The sequence below is a fragment of the Anthonomus grandis genome, chromosome 6, assembly GCF_022605725.1.
Source record: "Anthonomus grandis grandis chromosome 6, icAntGran1.3, whole genome shotgun sequence".
NCBI lineage: Eukaryota > Metazoa > Arthropoda > Insecta > Coleoptera > Curculionidae > Anthonomus > Anthonomus grandis.
The window spans coordinates 22,859,244-22,881,385 of record NC_065551.1 but is presented as its reverse complement, the minus strand read 5'-3'; the positions used below and the strand labels follow the sequence as shown (position 1 = coordinate 22,881,385).

At 28.9% G+C, this 22,142-nt stretch overlaps 1 protein-coding gene across 5 annotated transcripts in view; it reads left to right on the top strand.

The window, feature by feature from the left end:
• The window catches only part of LOC126737935 (uncharacterized), a 220,242-nt gene extending 201,124 nt beyond the window's left edge, over positions 1-19,118 (top strand). For 4 of the 5 annotated variants that reach the window (XM_050443042.1, XM_050443040.1, XM_050443043.1 and 1 more), the window contains 4 exons: positions 982-1,232; positions 4,654-4,977; positions 8,552-8,945; positions 17,334-19,118. In XM_050443042.1, coding sequence (XP_050298999.1) covers positions 982-1,232; positions 4,654-4,977; positions 8,552-8,945; positions 17,334-18,560 — 2,196 coding nt within the window. In that variant the 3' untranslated portion in view covers positions 18,561-19,118. The remainder of the gene's footprint in view (positions 1-981; positions 1,233-4,653; positions 4,978-8,551; positions 8,946-17,333) is intronic. The other variant, XM_050443044.1, reaches the window with a different exon arrangement.
• Positions 19,119-22,142: the final 3,024 nt, after the last annotated feature.

Here is a 22,142-nt window from a genome sequence, read left to right as displayed (position 1 = left end):
ATCAGCCATTTCACAAATTCGTTTTAAAAGATAATACTTGGCGACAAAGGTTTTATTACAGTATTTACCTATTAGCGTTATCAAGGTAAAATAAACAGGAAATCACTAATAATATAAATTAATATACAAAAAATTACAATCTAGACAAATAATTATTTATATATGTAAAATAAATAAATAATTATATATATAAGTTATTACCTCTCCTTAAGGAAACCATATTATATTTTTAAATTATGACAATTTACTTATATGACAATTTTTTGGTGTTACTAATTTACATTATTATATTTCAAATGAGTTTATGACTAAAATGAGGAACTTTAAAAAATAACATTTATTTAAATTATGTATTTTAATTTATAAATTAAAGTTAAGTCATCAATGAGTAATATAATATTAACTGTATAAATATTAATTTGCATTCAACAGGATGAATTCAAAAATTCTACTAAACCCGTCAATTTTCATATTTATTAAAAAGGGTTTTCCACTTAAGGCGAACTTGATCTGAATAAAATTGGCTTTTATTTTCAAAATATTAAAGGGAAAGAGAGTCAAGTGATGTACATTTCTGCGCCTCAGATTAGAGTTGCTGACATCTACGCTGCCTTTCTCATCTGAAAATCATGAAAAACGCGTTGCCCGTCATTTAATAATTTATAAAAGGAATTAAAGGAGTCAGACAATGTATGATAAGGGTTATAAAATAACATGTTTTTTAGTTTTGTTATTTAGACTTTCTGTTATTTTAAAAGTTAAAAATATAGGTGAAGAATTAAAATTTATTGTAGTGTAGTGTACCTTATTAATAAATGATTTTAAAAAACTGTGCGTAAGCAAACAATCAACAAGCTAGTTAGACCAAATTTGGCTTATGTATACCTCAACATGAATAAATTATTTAAATCCAATTAGGAAAATAAACCATGGCCGGTGGCGATAGCTCTTAGCAAAATTAAATATTTATCCAATTTGCAGAAGCAACAACACCTGGAACCCACACCGGCCGCTTCCATTAACGAGGATGTGTCCATTGCGGCGGGAGATGCTTTTAGCGCGCAAAACTCGATAAAAACCACCAGGAAGCCGGGAAAGAGGTTTAAGAACCGACAAAAGGAGCCCGAAAGTGTGGAACAAAAGCCGGAGAAAGACGCCACTGCTGTTACCGCGACCAGTCAATCCTACAAAAAGTCATCGTCGAAAAATAGAAATCAGTCTCGAAATTCCAAGTGAGTTTTAATACGTTTGGCAACCCTTCTTTCTTGTCTACTGCTTATTTTTTTCCTTTTCTTTACATATACTTTCTTGTTTTAATACCTACTTCTTTTGTGCATGAATGCAACAATATATAGTGTAAATATTGTATATACTAGTCATATATTTACTTATTCAATTTATCAAAAAAAGTTTTTGATAGGCTTCATTTTGTAATAAAAATTTTAGTCAGAGGACATCAAAGCAGAAACCTTAAAAACTACGAGAATGTAAAATAAAATATTGGTTTTCCTTTATATTTTTTTACCTAGTATACAGACTAAAGTTAAAATAAATGCAACAAAGAGCAAAAGCTATTTTTAGAAATAACATGTATGAAAAAGGAAATTTTCACTTATTTGAACAAAATGCTTCTAAAAAAACCCGTTGAAATGAAAATAATATCTATATTAAACTGGCTTTACTCTTTACTCTGGTAAGCTCTAGATAGAAAAAATACATATTTAAATTATGCGGAATTTTTAGATTTAACTTAAAACGAAATAATTAATAATACATTCTTTACTTATGGCAAATTTAATTTTTCTTTAACTACATTTACCATATCTTTTTTGTTATTTATCATTTACAATTTTCTACCTGCTTGCAATGCTGTATAGTATGTCGCCTTGATCATGCTGATATTAAATAAATTAACTAAATTGACTTTAGAGAAAAACTAATAATTAAAAAATGTAATGGTTCAATATACAACAGATTGATAAGTAGTCTTAATGTGGCTTGATATCCCTAAAAGTCGTGCTTACATCATGGTCTATAATTCTCTTTGCCTACTATAGAGATAAAACGTGCAAAGGAGATATATGCCTTAAAGAACCAAGGCCTTTAAAAATAAATGTTTTAAAAAGGAAATATTTATGCGGCTTTTATACGGACAATGTGCTTCTAGTTAAGCAGAAATATCCGCTTTATAAAGACATTTTATAAAACTAGTATTAGGGTTACATCGAAAAAAATATTATCATTTCTTTGAAATCCAATAAAGAAGGAATCATAACTAGTTTACTTATATCTACACTTTTCTATGTATATTATACAAAGATAAGACATGTAAAAAAGAAATATTCATTAAAGAGTCAGAGTCAAAGTTTTTAAAAAATTAAATATTTATGCGATCTTTAAACGGACAATTAGATTTTAATGAATCCTATATAAGCCCATTTATAGAAATATTTTCTAAAACTTGTAATAGGCTCTTATCAAAAAAGATATTAAATTTCTGTGAAATGTAATAAAGGAGGAATCATAGCTAATTAAGTTATGCATATTTATGTATGCCAAGAGATATCAGAGAAAATAAGAATTTCATGCAAACTTGATGTTACATTTTAAATATGTTTTATTCTACAATATTTCCAACAATATTTTCCTTTTCTTTGCATTTGTTTACTTTACTATTTCTTTTGATACCACGTGTGTATTATTTCCATGGTATAGAGCTAAAGATCGAAAATAAATATAATATGTTTAAGTCTAAATAGATAATACAAATTATTTTTACTGTGCATATTTATATTTTGATAAGCATGTATTCTTTTTGTTTGATACTCAAATTTTTAAAATAATAGCATCTTTCACAGCAATTATAACATCTTTTTTAATATATAAACCCATACAAAAGATTAGGTGAAACAATGTATTTAATTTGCATATAAATAATTATATTTAATATATTGAAGTCAAAGGTGAGAACTTTTATGATAAAGCTAAAGAGATGACTATAAACTCTTTAACCAATAAAGTATACAAAAATAAATGTAAAAATAAAATATTAGACAAAAAAAACGATGAAATTTTTACTGAATTAATAAACAACAAAAATTCGACGTGCAAAGAAGAAATATGCTTTAAACAGTCATTATCTTCTTAAAAATAAATGTTTAAAAAAGGAAATACTTATGCAATTTTTACACAGACAAGGTGCTTCTAAAGAAACCTATTTAAGCAGAAATATTCCTTTTATAAAACTAGTATTAGATTCACATCGAAAAGATATTAACATTTCTTTGAAATCCGATAAAGAGGGAATCATAGCTATTTAGGTTATGCATCTTAATGTATGTCAAAATATATCAGAGGGCATAATAATTTTATACAAACTTGATGCAGAAATTTTTAATATGTTTTATATTACACATTTTTTATTAACACTTAATACCTATTTTACTCTTCAAGATAAACAAATGAAATTCGGTATAATAATGGATTTGGTATAAGAGCATCTTTTGACATATTTAATTGTTTTCTGTCACTTCCTATTTAACTGGAAAAGACCCTAACTTTCTTATTTTAAATGAAATACTTAGTATATTATTACGTAATTCGATAGAAAATAATATTCTGAGAACAATGATATTCAATTTGCTACTTGTTATTTTCTACTTAAAATAGTGTTCATTGCATTTTATAACTTAAATCTTTTACCCGCCTATTTAAATTATACAAACCAATAATGTTGGCATTTACTTTATTTATGAATATAAGAATATAAAGAATTTTTTTTTCCAATAATTTAGTATGATTATTTTTTAAATTGGTGGATAAATAAGCCCAAAAGAGGAAAAAAAAAGCGCATCTAATTAATACAAACAGCATTGAAGGCTTTGATTTCTTGACTAAGAGGCTACGTTTTGATGTATTTTTGATTTATTTTTCATTTGATATACTACATCACATCTTGTCAAGCTCAATTATTATTTGTTATTCAAATAAATTTGCCGTAGTTTTTAAGAGAATTTCAATGTTTACTAATATTTGAAATGTTTGCTGACTGTCTTTCTGAAAAACTGATTTAGGTCATAAAATGCAATGAATATTATTTTCTATCAAAAAACGTAATGATATACTAATTGTCCCATTTAAAATAAAAAAGTTAGTGTCACTTTTTGTTAAACCGAAAGTAACAAAAATCATCGAATATGCCAAAAGATACTCTTATGACTATTTTATCGATACACCAAATTTCATTTGTTTATCTTAAAAAGTAAAAAAAAAAATTAAGTGTTCCCTTTTTCTGTGTCACCCGGTATAATAATATACGGCGGTATTAGCAAATCTTTGAATATAACAGCTTATTTTGTTTTAACAAAATGGATGATAAAGATCATTTTTACAGTCCATATTTATATTTCTATAAGCATGTTTACTTTTTCTTTCTATTCACCCTTTCTACACCAATTTATATTTTTATAATGAAGCATGTACATAGCTAGAGCGTTGATGATAAATTTTTTTTAAATAATTTAGAAATATTTTTAGCTATGCCTTACGCCTTTTTTATTTAGATATGAGTATCAACTCTCTAGCTAAAAAAGCATGCGCACATTATTAATAAGCATGTCAGCACCCAGCACTAACACATGTAAATAAATACAGACAAAACACCTCACAAAGACAGTCAAAATCTGGTCGGGGAAATCGCAAATCCAACCGTAAATCAAAGTCTTCCAAATCCAAAACAACTACAACTCCTCCAACTCCCTACAGCGAAGAATCAATAGCGGTGCCAACTGGTAAGCGGTTTTCAGGCAGTGGTGCCAATAGAAGAAAAGCAGCAAGTAGAACTACCGCCTCTTCTAGCGAAGAGAAAAATAATTCTGGATTTAGTAGAAGGGGTTACAAGCCGAAAATTCAAACCTCTACTGTTGAGCAAGGTGGGGACGGTGCGTCGACCAGTTTGTACAAGTTTAAATTAAACAGGTAAGGCGTATTCCTAATTTAAAAATCACTTAAAATATAAAAAGGTTATCGATAGTAGTTTTTTTATTTTAAAACCTAACAGTCGAAAACGTCGCCGCTTCGTTTCGCTTTTGCATTTACAAAATTCCCGGGCTTGATATTGGCATTGGCCGGCTCATATCGCAAATGGATTTCGTTTTGCAGTAACCCCTTTTAGGAAAACAGTCCGACTGAAACGACCGTGGCTCGCAACGGTCATAAATGCAATATTGAAAAAGCATACTTTTTTAAATTATCCGGTTTTTTTGCGCACTAGTGATTTTAAAAAAAAATTATTGAAACACATGCCGAGTGGTCCAAAAGAGCGAAAATTACTAGTGGCTTAATAAAAAAAAATTAGATCTTCTGAAACAGCTAAGATAGGTAACCTTAGATTAAAATTTAGTGTTTAAATTAGATTAACTGATATAATGTTAATATGTTTATAGTATAACGTGTAATAACGAAATAGTTGAAATAAAAGACTATATAATAATATATGGTTCTCAGTAACTTCTTGGCTCTTAATAAAAGTGAAGCAATATCGACTTAAGTTATGCCTTATTTAAATAATAATAAATAATGATTCTTCACTTGGTATTAAATTCACATTACATTACATTTGCTCAAAAAGGCGAAGATCAGCTAAAGCTACTTTTATCTCTTATCTCTAATAATAATTATAATTACAAATGTTTTGACAAACAAGCAGTAATAGTAATATAAAAATTAACCAAAGAACAAATTGAGAAAAAAAAAAAATTAAATACATTTGTAAATCCGCAGAAAACAAAATTAATTGTGCAATTGTTCCTCCAATAACAAACTTTTATAATAATTTTTAAAGCGAGATATTGGAAATGAAAAATTAGGTCTAAATCGATTATAAATTGTTACGGCAATATAAGTATAACTACGTGAGAAAAGAGCTGTGCTATGGTGTGGCAATGTAAGAGTCTTATGTCTTATATCTCTATCATAATTCGCATTTCTTGGAACTAATTTCTCTAACAGATTAAATTTTGGCTTTTGGTTTTTATAGAGCCGATACATAAATGTAAGAAAATGAAACTTAAAAAGAAATTACATTTTTAGCCATTGCCATCGATAGATGTATATGGACACATGATCAAATTTTTTTAAATTACACACAAATCGACAACACGTATTTTGTACACGTTTCAGTTTCTGCTGGGTTATTTTTTATCAAGACAAGGATAGTAAATGATAATACAAAAGTTTTTATTCTTGTCTTAAAATTTAAAATATGTTTGTTAGCATAGAGCAAACGCATACGCAAATAGCACCTCTGCAAGACAGCACTAATATGTCCTTGGATTTCTTAACATATGGGACGCAAAGTAAAAAGTTTACCTTTAGTAGCTAATTTTAATTATGATAGTTATAATCACGAAAAGTACTCTAAACGTAAGCAGTCGATATAGGTATTCAAACTTTAGCAAAATTTGCAGCTAGTATTGGTTGTTCAAATAATATAAGCTTATGAGAAATTAACCTTTTTAGGTCCTACAGGAAAATATGAACAATGAATTAGAAAAAAGAAAAAACTAACAATACACACCATTTAATTCTCACAGGTTACATTTAAATAAAATTCAGGTTTTCTCTCAAATTGTACAAAAGCCTAAGCCTGTCAAAAAATATGAATATATTAGAATATATCAGGAAAAATAATAAAAAGGTTACAATGTGGCCTTTTAAACATTTCTTTGTCTGACGATACGAACGCAACAGAGAATAAAAGCCATTTTAGAAGTAAAATATTTCAAAAGGGAAATTTGCAGCGTTTATTTGAACAAAGTGGTTTTACAGAAATGTTTAAATAGAAATATTCGTTACATAAAGATAACCCAACTTTAATATGAACATATATTAACGCACTTAAAAAAAAAATTAAATTAGTAGGGAAAATCGTAACCAATTAAGCAATTCATATATTTTTTTTAAATATTATATTATTAAAAATTGTATTTATAATATTTAAATTGCAGCATGTCAAAGAAGAATATAAACTAATATTAAGAAAAAAATAATTAGATATTTTAGTTTATTTGACTCATCGAAATATTCTACTTAAAAATTTGAAGCGTTTATTGAATAACGTCGTCTCAAAGAAGCTTTTTTAAACAGAATTGTTCCTTATTTAAAGATAATTCATAAGGCTGATAATCTTTATTATGAAAATATATCAAAGTATTTTATTGATATTTGATTCAAATATTATCGTAGTCATTTAAATTATGCATTATCTCTTAAAAATATGTATTTACTTATATTCAATATGCATCGTTTCCCTATGCTTAATAATTTAATATTTGCAATCACTAATGATTAAAACAATTAAAATCACATTTTAAATTACTCACTGAAAACAAATACCCTAGTTAAAAACAATTTATACACCAATATATATATATCGTCTGGATGATTTGGTTGGAATTTTTAAATCCCAAAATATTAACCATTTTATGCTTTAACTAAAAAACAATAATAATGGAAGTAAAATAAAAAAATAGTACAACACATTATGAAGTTGCCGCAGGTTCAATGTTATTAATAATCAGGTTTTCTCTAAATTAGTACAAATGCTCAAACCTATAAAAGAACATGAATAATTTAAAATAAATCAGACAAAAAATTATACAAAGGTTACAATGTGGTCTTTTAAATATTTCTTTTCCCGACGATACAAACGCAGCAAAGAACAAAAGCTATTTTAGAACTAAAATGTTTCAAAAAGGAAATTTGCTGCGTTTATTCGGACAAAGTGATTCTAAAGAAGCTTGTTTGAATAGAAATATTCCTTGTTTCAAGGAATTTTATAAAGCTGATATCAGCTTTAACAGGAAAACATATTAAAGTTTTCCCCTCAATTTTTAATAATAAAAGGAAATCCTATTCGTTTAAGTTATGCAATATTTCTGAAGATGATAAAATTAGTAAAAAGTTAATATTTAGCATTCTAATTTTGCAGGATAAAGCTTACAACTAAATAAAAAAACGTCAATTGTAAGTTATTTAAGCCGTTAAAAATACCAAAATTCATACACATCAGCAGACTTACATAGATATAATTCGGTGTCCAAGTTACGCAAACTGACGAGACATTAACCCTTTCAGATTATTGATTAATATTATTCCGGAACGCAAACGCTTAATTCATGAGGCAGTTGAATGGAGGCATTCCGGCGTAAACCTATTTGAATGTCCGATATATGTGTCCTAAATTCACACTTCGACAACTGGGATTAGGGCGTCTGTTGGAAGATAAACTACTGGGAGCTATATATAGAATAAAACTATTCAGGGGTATATGGGAGTCAAGCGTAAAATGTAAAATCTTGTCCTGTGCTCCGCATAAGCACCTCATTTCTTTGTTTTCGGTTTGAAATCAACTAATCGGACGGTTATACGTTGACTGGATAATGTAAGAGGGCGAAAACAAAAGGGCAACATATTTAGAATTAGTTTTTTCTTTCATATTATGAAAAAGATTCTCATTAAAAGTTTAAACAGTTTCTTTTATTATTTTTAGAACTCCAGGTAGATGGCAATATAAAACCACTCCAAGACCGCGCGTGTCAATACGCAAACAACCTGAGGACGAAGAAAGTAATACAAATAGTACAAGTGAACATGCTGAAAAGTTACTTAGTGGTAAGCCGGAGGGAAGTGGCAATAATAACCATCAACAGCAACAACAGCAAAACAATGAGGTTGCTACTCCCCAAGCCAGATCAGATGATGTCGATAGTCTCGAAGGTTCAGAGTCAATTGCAACGATTATAGATGATGACAGTGCCACTGAGAATAAACTGGATAGTCCTCAGTTACCCCTGGAAACCCTAAAGGTCGAAATATCAACTCCGCCCGACTTCAAGGATATCTATTACGAAATTGCTACGATCAAATCACCGTACACTTTCCAGGTAAGTCGTTATAATGTATGAAGTCAATTTTTTAAATTAAATATCTTTTTATTATTTATTTTTCTTTACTCGGCTCGGATTTAACTTCTCGTGAGGTAATTGAAGTGTAATTTTAATATCTCTAAAGCACGTCTTGAAGAAATTTTATTCGAAGAGTATGTTACTGTTTCCATCTACTTGACAAGATAAAATTCCAGACGAAATTATTTTTGCCTCGAGTTTTAATAAAGTCATATATTTCAGGCGGTTCCTTCTACACTCTATAATAGCTATTTTATCGTATTACCTGGGACATGGGAGGCAGAGATTTGAAATGAGGCGGTGAATTAAATTTTCGATTTCCTGGATGACAAAGAGACGTGAAATTAAATTTTTCGGAGAGCGTTTAGAAAGTCTTTTTTCCAAAGATATGTCGTTTAATAAACCCATTTTTTATGTTTACGTAAGAATTTTATTGCTCTTACATTTGTATATAAAAAATATGGATAGCTTTTATGAAATTCAATATAATTTCTTTTCAATATATATAAACAATATTATTATGAATATTAAAAGGCGTATGCTTCTTTAAAATTTTGTCCTGATTTATCACAATAAAAGTTGTACCTAACATGGTACCTTGAAATATTTCTTGGGCATTTAGAAGCAATTTAAGCATCTTATATTGCATATCTTAAAATCCTTGAGTTTTTTATTCAGAAAGTTTATAACAGCTGTAATCAATTTTGCTTTAATATTAAAAAAGAGCAAAATGCCATGCCAAAGCCGAACACAAAAAGAAAAGTGCTTTATTTCCTTAACTATTTGTTTTTTATATTGCCTACGAATTAAGTACCTTTACTTTAAAGCTTTCTCACTTACTACATATTTGTATACTTTTAATAATAAAATATCTCTGTTATTATTATTAAATGTCTCGCTCTTTTAATGTATCCTAAACAGTTATGCATGTAGTACAACCTCAGAAATTAAGAAAAAAAGCACTTAAATTTAAATAGTATTGTGCATTTTTTTTTGCAAATAAGATTATTATATTTGCAATGAAAATAATGTTTGGTTTTGTCACTATCGGTTAGACCTTTTTTAAATTTAGTGAAACATTATTAGCTGATAAAAATATGGTCTTAATAAAAATAAAACACAAATAAAAAACCAAAGTTGATTATTAAAAACTACAAGAAAAATATAATTTATTTAAAAAATTATAAATATGGAAACTACCTTCTTCAAATATAATATATAACTTTTATTTTTCTGAATAATATAAAAACTGTTTTATAAAATAATAAAATAGGTTTTATTTTATTTAAAGTGATAATAATAAAGACAACACTATTGTAAGAAAGTTTTAATAAATATTGCGATTTCAAATTAAATTTATAGTGATTCGTAAATATTCAAATACTTTCATTATTTTAAGGCACAATTTTTTTTAATATTTGGCATGATAGATTATCGAAAAATAAAGTTCTTTAGGGACTGCAAAATATAGTCAAAAAATAATTTTTATATTAACGCGCGTTTTTTTTTTAAATAAATAATTGTGCTAATTTTGCTCTCCAAAAGATGACCTTTCGAAACAGTGATAATATAAAAAAGACTAAAAATACACACCATCTCGCAGATTTAATTTAAATGAAATTCAAGTTTTTGCTCAAATAATATAAACGCCTAAGCCTGTCAAAAAATTTGAATAATTCAGAATAAATAAGAGAAAATAATATAAAAAGGTTAAAATGCGGCCTTTTAAACATTCCTTTGTCTGACGATATGAACGCAACAGCGAATAAGAGTCATTTCAAAAGTAAAATATATCTAAAAGGAAATTTGCAGCGTTTTTTTTTTTTGGATAATGTGATTTCAAAGAATCTTCTTCGAATAGAAATATTCCTTATATACAGCTGGATTCAGTTTAATTATGAAAATATATTAACGTATTTTATTTATTTTTTTTTATGCATTATGTTTTCAAAAAAATATATATGTATATAGTAATATTTAGTTTTTATTCTTTACATTATACAGAAAGATTTAGTAACTCTTTATTCTTATAAACCCTTTTATACTTCTACTAAGACTGATAGTAGTAAGACAGAAATTAAATATAATAGTCAATAGTATAAACAATGAAGTTTTTGCAAGATTCATCCTAATAAAACCCACGGTTTCTCTTTAATAGAACAAAAGTGTAAAACTATAAAAAAAATATAAATGTTAAAACGAAATGATTAAAATTACAATGTTGGCTTTTTAAACATTCTTTGTTTGACAATATAAGCGCCAAAAAGAACAGAAGCGATTTTAAAAATTCGATATTTGACAAATGTATCTAGATAAAGTGGTCTTAACAAATATGGTGTAAATGACAGGAATTTTTATAATATTAAATAACTTTATAAAGCTGAGATTATCTTTATATGAAATATGTTAACGTTTTTTAATATTTTTTTACTAAAAAAATATTCCTTAGTCATTTAAGTTGTGCATGTAATTAAAAAAAAAAACATTATAAAAACATAAATAATAATATTTATTTTTTTTTGTTTGCATTATACAGCGAGTGTTATTATTTGTATTTACTAATAGCTAAAAAAAGAAAAAAATATAATCTATATAACTTATTGAAAATACCATAATCCAAAAACCACAATAACACCAAATACTCAAAAGGACTTTAGTGAAGTTCAAAGTTTAAATATGATGAATTTAATTATATATTTGATTATTATGTATTTGAATTTAATTATGCTGTAATATTTTGATGAAATTAATTTTGTTGATGCTTATTTCAAGTATGCAACTTATTTTAAATCAGAAGACCCCTCTTCTTTGATATACTCCGTTGGGTTAGGTGTAAATTTAAAAAAAAAACAATAAATGGAAATTCTGATAGAACTTATGATACAGTAAACTTGAAATCAAAGTTTAATCGGTTATGCCGTAGTGCAAATTAGCAAGATTTGTATCTGTCTTCAGATCAATTTTTTATAACCTTATATGTAAAAAGCTCAATTTAGCACTTCACATAAAATTAAATGAAACAAGGGCGAAAAAACAAAAGCCCCGAATCACAAAAGGCATTAGGATATCAGATAGGAAGGAACCTCCTGTCTTCATGATACAAAAATGTGAAGGAAATTAATATCTAATAAACATTGTTTTTTCTGAATTGATAAATTGTCGATATTGATCAAAAGAAAATCCGCACTAGATGCGTGAAATGCATACCCAGTATCCTGAAAAGGTAAATATTTGGGCAGGTTTATTTTTTAATAAGATAAAAGGTTCAATTTTTATTAAAAATAATTTACTAGAAAATCAGACAGGAGGAAGTTATTATCGACATAAAAAGACTTATTAATGCTAATTTTCAATGAATATGGTTTTAATAAAAAGGCGCTTCTGCCTTTTTTGTAGTTAGTGTAAGAAGATTCTTTACGATACTACGAATACGACTTTTCCAAATCGTTGAATTGGCAGGAGAGAAGAAATTGGATAATCAGCAAAAAGCCTTGACTAAAAGCCTCTTGACTATTTTTTCTGGAAGCAAGTTTATGCGATAAAGCTGAAAAATGAAAACGTACAGTACAAGGCAAAATTAGAGCAAAATGTAAATTGATAACTTCCGATATTTCAGAAAACATAGCAACCGCTTTTTACTACAGTTTGGTACATTGTCAAACCATTCAAGGCGGTCATTTTCAACATTTCATTAATGAGGTGTAGTGTTTAAATAGTTTTTTGTATCATTTTTTTATGGGTTAGTTTTTGCATATCTAGTTTATAATAAACTCTCCAATAAGTCTCTTTTCACTGTTAAAGTTAGGCATAGCATAAATTACAGGAACTTGTGTTCGCATTTTGCGTTAAGCCGGCAATTTTAAAAATTGTACCATTCCATTGAAAAAAAATTAACTTTGGTTTTTACTACTATTGTAATGCCTCCTATATGTGCAAAATAAATAAGTAATATTTTTTGATAAAAGGACGCGTTTACGAATTGTTAAAAAATTTCGGAACTTTTTTAATACACGATATTATATTGTTACAAGGCTTTTTGGCTGGCAAGTTAATATTTTTGTTTTCTTGTAGGTAGCTTTCGTACCAAACTTCTAAGAATCAAATATAAATATTATATATTTTAATTATGATATCTTAATATTTGTTAAGAGTTAGCTTTCTGATTATTTTTCTGATGCTAAATTGGCTATGAAATTTTTAAATTTGCTTCACTATGATAGCTTATCCCTTAGAAGCAATAAATGCAAGGGTGGAGATATATTAATTTACCTTAGAAACTTTATAAGTGCCAAAAAACTTAGATTAGAGTACGACTCTTTTGAGCAATTGTTTTCAGCTTGTAATGTAGGTGAGACTAGTTTCGTAATTGGGGTATATATCCAATCTGTACCTAATACTATTGATAATGTATCCTTTTGTATGTACTATTTTAGTACTCATGTGAATACTATTATGACTAAAGCATCTAGCAGCAGCTAAAGCAGGTTTTTTGTTCTTTTGCTTTTCGTAATAATAAAAACTTGTCGAATGAAACTTGCAAAAGTTTGTACATGTCACTTGTTGCCTCTTTCTTGGAGTATAGATCAATTATTTAATCGCGTGTGTACATTAATAATTATATAGTACTGGAAAGAGTTTAAAGCAGTTTTTTCCGATTTTGTCTTTACAAACTTTTCCAATTCCTGATTGACCTTTGTTATAACGTAAGTAATGAACTTGTTGAATATGCATTACTTCAAAGACGCAGTATTATTAATTTAATGTTTATTAATAAACTTTTGGTTTGTCCCGAGCTACTTAATAAAATTTCATGTCATATTCCATAGCACAATTTAAGGATAAATCGATTGTTTTCTTTGCCTCATCATTATACCAACTATGCTATGCACTCGTCTATCGAAAGAACATTAAGACTCTAATGGAATTGAAGTTTTGGGAACTAACTTACTGCACATTTTTATTATCTTATTTAGAATTTGTAGAATTTGGTCTCTTAAAATAGTTTTGTTTCGTAATTAGTAACTTGAACTGTATTTAAGCTAAATATGACCATTTATAATATCTAGCTTTCATTAAACTGATTAAAATTAAGTCTTATAATTGGGACAGCAAACAAACATAACAGCCAATATGATTAAACAGTGTAATAGTGCCCTTTCATAGATCCTTTTATTATAAATATTGTAAATTATTGTATTGAACAGAGTTATTTTCCAACTTCTTGGAAAAATAGTGTAGGTTTGCCTTTACCAAAAAATAAAAAATCCTACTACATATAATGATTTAACAATTATATCTATTTTAGCGGCTATGTCAAAAATTTGGGAAAAAATATTACATCAGCAAATCTATAATTACTTTAATTTAAATGCGATTATCCCAGACTTCCAAAATGGTTTTCGAAAACCACACTCGACGGTTGGAGCTTTGGCAGTTGTTACACATGATATTATTCAAGCTTATAATGAAGGTTTAGAGAGCGTTCTAATACTTTTGGACTACTCAAAGGCCTTCGATACGACTAATCACGAACTTCTAATCGCCAAGCTAAAATATTATGGATTCAGTGCTGACGCTCTGGCTCTTATGACAGCATACATTTCAAACAGAACACAGCGAGTTAAAGTGGGGGAAGAGTATTCAGAGGAGTGTAGGGTGTTATCCGGAGTGCCACAGGGGCCAATATTGGGTCCACTTTAGTTATCATTTACACTGCTGACGTCTTAAGATCTCCTCAGTGTTGTAAAGTTCAAGCGTTCGCTGACGACAATCAGCTTTATTGTAATTTTAATATTAAAAATCATAACCAAACAATAGAAAACATAAACAGGGATCTTCAAATAATAACAAATATTTCACAAGAACGCTCTTTAAAACTTAATTTATCAAAGTCTAAGCTTATGTTTTTCGGCCGAAAAAAAAGTAAAAATATATTTTCAGTTGTTAGTAATATAAAAATAAATGGTGAAAAGCTTGAATTCTGCGAAGAAGCACGTAATTTAAGGGTAATAATAGATACTGAATTAAATTTTGAAAGCCATATTAAAAACCTTATTCAAAAAGCATATATTTCATTAAAACAATTATATAATAGTCGTCAAATTTTAAGCGTCGCATTAAAAATAAAGCTATGTGAAACCCTTGTTTTTTCTCACTTTAATTATGCAGACATAGTTTATGGCCCGTGCCTCGGACAGTATGACAAGTTTCGAATACAAAAAATCCAAAACATTGTGTTGCCGTTTAATATTTAATATTGGAAAATATGATAGCATATCTTATAAAATTAATGAAACTAAATCTTGGAATTTTTTTTCATAAACGCAAATATATTTCAACGTGTTTCATAGAAAAAATCAAGACCAATGACAGTGTACACTCTAAAAATACTAGAAATGAAACATAAAAGTTCGTGATTCCTAACTGTTCATCTTTATAATTTTTTGCCCGATTATATGAAAGTATTTACAACAAAAAAATTTAAATCTGTGTTAAAGTCTATAATAATGAGTGAGCAAGTGCAGGACTATAATTTGACCCACCGCTAGTCTGTCGCCTGCTGCCCAGAGCGTGAAATTTGTTCAGTAAAGTGACTATTTCTTTTTGAAGTTATTGTTTATTTATTTATTTTTGTTGGGTATATTACGGAAAAATGTTCAGGTTCCTTTATATTTCCTTTTTTGTACATTTTTTTGCTTTAATTACTGTTAACTATAAGTTAAGACTACATTATTTAAAGTGCGTTTCAAGTGCATAATTATTTGGCACATGTGTGTTATTTAGAATTTAATGAAATCTGTTAGAGGGTTGAGTTTGAATAGCCCTAGGCTAGACTTCGCCGACTGATAGGTTAAGAAACATAAATAAATATATATAATACAAATATTATGTAAAGAATTTTTGCAAATAAAAGTCGTTTATTATTATTATTATTATTATTATTATTATTATTATTATTATTATTATTATTATTATTATTATTATTATTATTATTATTATTATTATTAATTACTGTTAATTTGTAATTGGGTAGTTTAGCTTTTATTTCTTTTTCGGAAATATTGATGTTTTTTGTAAGGGTGTTCAACTCGTGTATCAACTAATAAAAAAACAAGGACGATTTTTGAAACATTTATTTTTACTTGCATATTTAGTTTTGTTGCACTAACAATAAATTAAATCAATCATGGGTCTATTTCATGTCTCTGCTAAAACAGAAACATGAAAAATGTCGAAAATCCTTACAAAAAAGTATTTGTTTCAAATGACTTTAGCCACTGGCAGAAAACCATCCACCATTGCAAAATTATTTATTATATCACTTTCTATAGAAACCCGTATTTCTAATTTCGGATAGTAGGAATTAAGAATAAACATCATTGTCCTATACTAGTAATCCATTTTTCTATTTGGACGTACTGGATAATGATTGGACTAATTTTGGATCCATTGGACATTGGACATCTAAAATTATCTCCCAGTATCTGGATTGAACTAATTCTTTTCTTTTATTGATAACTTTTTCACTTTCTAAATAGTATCATTTATTTTTTTTATTTTATTTAAAAATATTATAAAATATTTAGTTAGCACTATTATAATAATATTTTTATGATTATTGTGGTTTAAGATTAAGTTTGTTATGATTTTTTTTAACAAATTTTAATTTTTTTCTCATTTAGCTACATACATTCTCGAAAAAGCCATGAAATACGATATTGATAAAGATAAAAATACGATATGGCATATAGAAATGATAATTTCTACAAATTTTGTTTTCTAGGGATGTTGCTCAGAAATTTTAATCACAAAATAAATGCATGCCAAAACTTATTTTAAAAACTTTTAATTTAAATTAAAAATAAAGGAACTGCAGGATAATTAAAACAAAACAATTTTTAAATTATCGAATATTAGTTTTCTTAAAAATAAATTATTTTTCAAATTATGTTTGATATATAATTTTTATTGTTTTACACAAAAAGGACTTACATAGATCTAAAATTTTTAAATTTTCTCTAAAATTATTATTTTTGCATATTACTACACCACCGTGTTTGAAAAACTTTTTCTACAAAAACTACTACATAAACTTAAATTAGACAATTGAATTTCCTGCAGCTGGAAAAATTGCTGCCAGTACTCCGAAAATAATAAGAAGTTGCAATTATTTTTATTTGTTAGAGCAATATCTAGCTTAATATTTTTGTTTGAATGTTTTGATTGCAAATTTTTAGAGAGCTATATACTTTTTTATTTATCTCAAAAAACCTTTTTTGCATCATCTTAATTACGAAAAGTTAATTTATAGAATATAATAACAAAACATGGACTTCTCAACTAATTTCATTTTTATTTTTCAATTAGGCTGGCAACGTAAAAAACACCAGATACATAACCGTGACGTCAACGTTCGAAAAGAGCCTGGAAAAGGACCCGGAGCCGACCCCAACTCTCTCGCCTACGGAGCCGTTAACCGAAAACATCCTCGCTACGACTAACAACTACGCGAAAGATAACAACTTAGATTCGAGCATCGCCACATTACCACCCATTTATCTCGCATCGGACGTCGCGACGCCGCCCCTCGAAACACTTACAGAGACATTCAGCACGACGCAGACAATGCTCAAGACTCACATTTTGCCGGTAATACGCGGCGTCAACGACACCACCATCTCCACTTTAGTGCAGACGTACTTAATAACTCGGGTAGTTACTGCTACGAAAACACTACCCCCCATGGAGGCGTATCATTTTAACCCCAGTAAGACGCTTAATGAGTTTAATAGTCGATTGGACGAGGCCGGGTCAGAGTTACACTTGGAATTGGAGTTTGGTGATAGCAATGAGCAGGATGAAGATGGAATACCTAGGAGGGCGGTGCTGCCTGCTGACCTAGACCTGGCTAATATCGGAACTGATTTCAAGTTGCCGGAAACCGATAAGGCTAAGATCGAAAAGGAGCTGAAGAATAGAAGGGTGCAGAAAAAGCCTGATTTAGGTTTGAGCCAAGAACAGTTGCAGCAGTTGGCTTTGTTGAGGCTGCTTAACCCGGCAGCTGCTCAGGGGCAAGTAATCACCACCTCGAAACCTGTTATCAAAGTGGAAACTTTATACGAGACTCATGTTCTTCCGGTGACACAGGGCCATAACACGATTCTAAGCACCATCTCAAAAGTAAAAGGCACCTTTACAAAAACAGATTATGAGTTTGGCACCAGTACGATCCCTCCAGCTTTTCAACCACCTATTCCACAATACCCTCAGTTACCACAAATACCTCAAATTCCCCAACTGCCTCAGTTCCCTCAACAACCGCCTGTAAATCCGTTGTTCCCTCCGCAACCTCAATTTACAATCACCTCCTCTCCTGTAACACAAAGCACCATTATTACACAAACTAATAGTAAGGTGCTTAAGTTAACGTTTGGGGCTAAGACAGCACACACGACAGTATTTTCGACTACAGTAATACCAACAGTATTAACGACATACATGACGGCATCGGTACCAGTGGTGGCACCTACAGCGGCGTATCCTGGATATTTTCCTCAACCATATCCTCCACCGTATAACCCGTACGTAGGTTAAAATAACGTAAGATACCAGTGAAAGAACTTGCCAAAAATAAGTGCGGATATGAACAATTCGATGTGCCGCAAGGGCTTATTTATTTTTTGCTTCAAGCGAAAGTGTATTGTACATAGATTGTAAATGGATTTTAACAACAATAAACAATAACTGAGTTATTGTCCTTGTAGGGAAGGTACGAGATTTCAGAACAAATGGTTTTAAATTTCTTTTAAAAAAGTTCCTTAGAATGTATAAGTTTTGAGCATTGATTCTTGGGGCTTTCTTAGGGATTTATTTAACAAGATTAACTTTGCTTGCTTTTCGATATAAAAGGATGCAAAAATACACTTTACGTTAAATATTGTATTTAGATCCATAAAATAAATCATTTTTTTTTTCTTTAAATAGTGAACTGACTTTGCAATTATTTAGGTTAGTTGTACATATGTAATTACTTTAATTACGTTTAAATGCATTTATTATTTTAGTGCTTGTATTATACCTTTTTATATTTTTTATAGATATTTATGTTAATGTCATTTTTTTTAATAAAGATATAAAAATTAAAGTAAAGAATGACTTTTTTTTAAAGAAATGTTATGCAACTTGTTAAAACGCTTACCAAAATGGTTTCTAAAGGTAAGACGTTAATTAATTTAATCATAATGCCCAACATCTTACACCCAAAATAAGTGGGCACTGAAATCTGGTTAAAAAAAAAATGGTCAATATAATAAAATATCAAAAAAAAATTAAAAATATAACTGTTTTAGAAGGGCCTAAAAATGACTGCTTCGCATTAACTGGAATAAGATTATTTTCGCTATTAACTTATTGACTGATACATTTATTACAGATATTAAAAATATTTAAGATCGAATATACTTTAAGATATGTTCCAGAATTATTGAGAAACAAATATGTGAATAAAAAGGGATAACTTTTGATATTATGAAAATGATACTAGAAATGGATGCTTTATATAAAAGGGCTATTCTAAATAAAAGTGAGGGTATTGGGGATAAGAATAAAACAAAAAGAAATGCCATTTTAGCAGGTCTTTTGGATATTAAATCAAGATGGACGTCGGCGATATATTCTATTATTCATAGCGCCTTGAAAAAATAAATTGTTATAAAAGTGGCTCAAAAAAAATGGCGAAAAATTATTTTCATTGGTCAGCCGATAAAGGGCGTTGCAGTTCCTTTAAATCTTAAAATTGCAGTTTTGCCAAAAAACGTCTAATGACGTGTATGTGTCAATATATTATATTAATATTCTCTTCTCATCTAACTTTCTCTCTAGAATCTCTTAAAAAAATTTATTAAAATTATATATCAAATAAAGTGGTAAGGAGTTGTTTTTATCTTGAAATTTAAAAACAGCTGATAATCGGTACAGACTTAACCGATTTTTTGAAATAATTATGGGGTAAAAGTCCTTTGTTTCTTTATTTTTTCTGTCTAAAAAAATTGTTAAATTACTTTTCTTAAAATCGGCTAGAAAGCGTTTACTTGTGATTTACCTTTTTCAACGGATTGCTTCAAAAACTTAAAAGAACTATGTCTACAGGGTGATTTTCAACCTATGCGCATAAACTTGGGAAATGATAGCTGATGAGTAATAATTAGTAATAATGAAAAAAAAAATTAAAATATTTTTAATTTTGGAGATATCCATATTTTTTTAAATAAAAAACGTATATTTTCTAACGTGTATAATTTAAACTAATTTAAAGCAACTGTTCGAAGTTGTTTCCATTATTTTCGATACAGCCTCGAGCTCGTCGAATCCATTAAGACGTACATGCACGGGCCAAACCAGGCTGTTGGCGAATTGCGTCACAGGCAGCGTTTAAGCGATGTCGACGCTCTTGCTCAGTATCAACTTCGTTTACATACACCATTGTTTTCATATGACCGCACAAATAAAAGTCTAATGGATTAAGGTTAGGCGAGCAAGGGGGCCACCCAACTGGATCATCACGGCCTATCCATCGTCCGGGAAATACACGACCTAAATGTTGTCGCCCTGGTCGTGAAAAATGTGGTGGCACCATCATGAAGAAACCACATGTTCTGCCTAACGGTGAGATTCACATTTTCAAGAAGCATTGGTAAATTGTTGCGCAAAAATTCTAAATACCGAGCAGCAGTCAAACGATTTTGCAGAATAAAAGGTCCGATGAGCATCTTGTTCAGAATTCTAGCCCATACATTTACAGAAAAACGTTATTGAAAGTATGTTCTCCGTGTAATATGCGGATTTTCCAAAGCCCAGTAATAAGTGCTATGAAAGTTGAAAATTCCATTGCGCGTAAAATTTGCCTCTTGTTCTTCGATAACTTCTAAAATATCCTCCTCCAGATTTAGAATGTGCCTAGGTCTAATAGCTCCTCCATCTTGTCCAGACCGCGGCCGCAAATTGCTAGTTTCTCTACCCCACTGAATAACACGTAAGAAAGCCCCACGTCTCGAATAATATCTTCGGGGAAATATTTGGGCATACAGATCAGCTGCTGCCACTGCATTCTGATGCGTTTCTCCATAAACCAAAACCATGTCGATAAGTTCTTCGTTTGTAAAAATGTGCGCCATTACATTTGACGCTTTTATTTTGATCGTGTAAAAATAACGATCGAAAACGATCACAGCCACCAACAAACTAAGTACTGCTAAAGATTCCAAACAACAAATTCCAAACATTATGACTTGTTTACTATTAGTTATTAATAAACAAAATAAGTTCGTCTGATACACGTTCTGTTGACATTTGTTTAAATCTATTTTGGAAACCAAAAATATTTTACTACATTTTTTTCTCATTATTACTCATTATTGATCTTCATCTACCATTTCCCAAGTTTATGCGCATAGGTTGAAAATCACCCTGTATTTTTATACGTCATTAAAAGCAGGGAACAATGCCAAAAAAACCAATAGAAACTAGAAAATAAAAATGACAAAAATAGCTATTAGCTCTTATTTGCTTAGCCAGACTGATTAAACTAAAAAAAAAAGTTTTAAAAATTTGGCACCATGGAAAAGTCAATAAAAAACACAATACTAAAATACTTTGACAGATTTATAATACCGCACGTAGATGTCAACCTGCTGATTTCAATGGAACGCCCTATATTAAATCAAGGAGGAAAATAAACTCGAAATCAAAGTCTCACAAATGTAGTGTTTATTAGTCAGGCTACAAGTTTCGCCTTACAGCATCATCAGACCTCATTTTAAGTAAAATACCTTAAATGAAAAGACACTTATGAACACATGAAAAAACATACGTGTTATTTAATGTGAAAATATTATGCTAATCTGTGTTACATTTAAAAATCATTATTATAATTTCCTTCCAACAAATGTTCTATAATTTTAAATTTAGTTATTTCCATATTTAAGTGCATTTTATACTCTTATCGCTATAATATATTATATCTAAATGTAGTACTTATACTAAATATGTACTTATTATTAATATTTGTGAAATTGGATAAAATAACATTAGAACGTAAATCAAAAGAGTTTTTTAATTTTAATGACTTTAATAGTTTAATTTAGAATTGTAATAACTATTTGCTCAGAAAGGAATTGA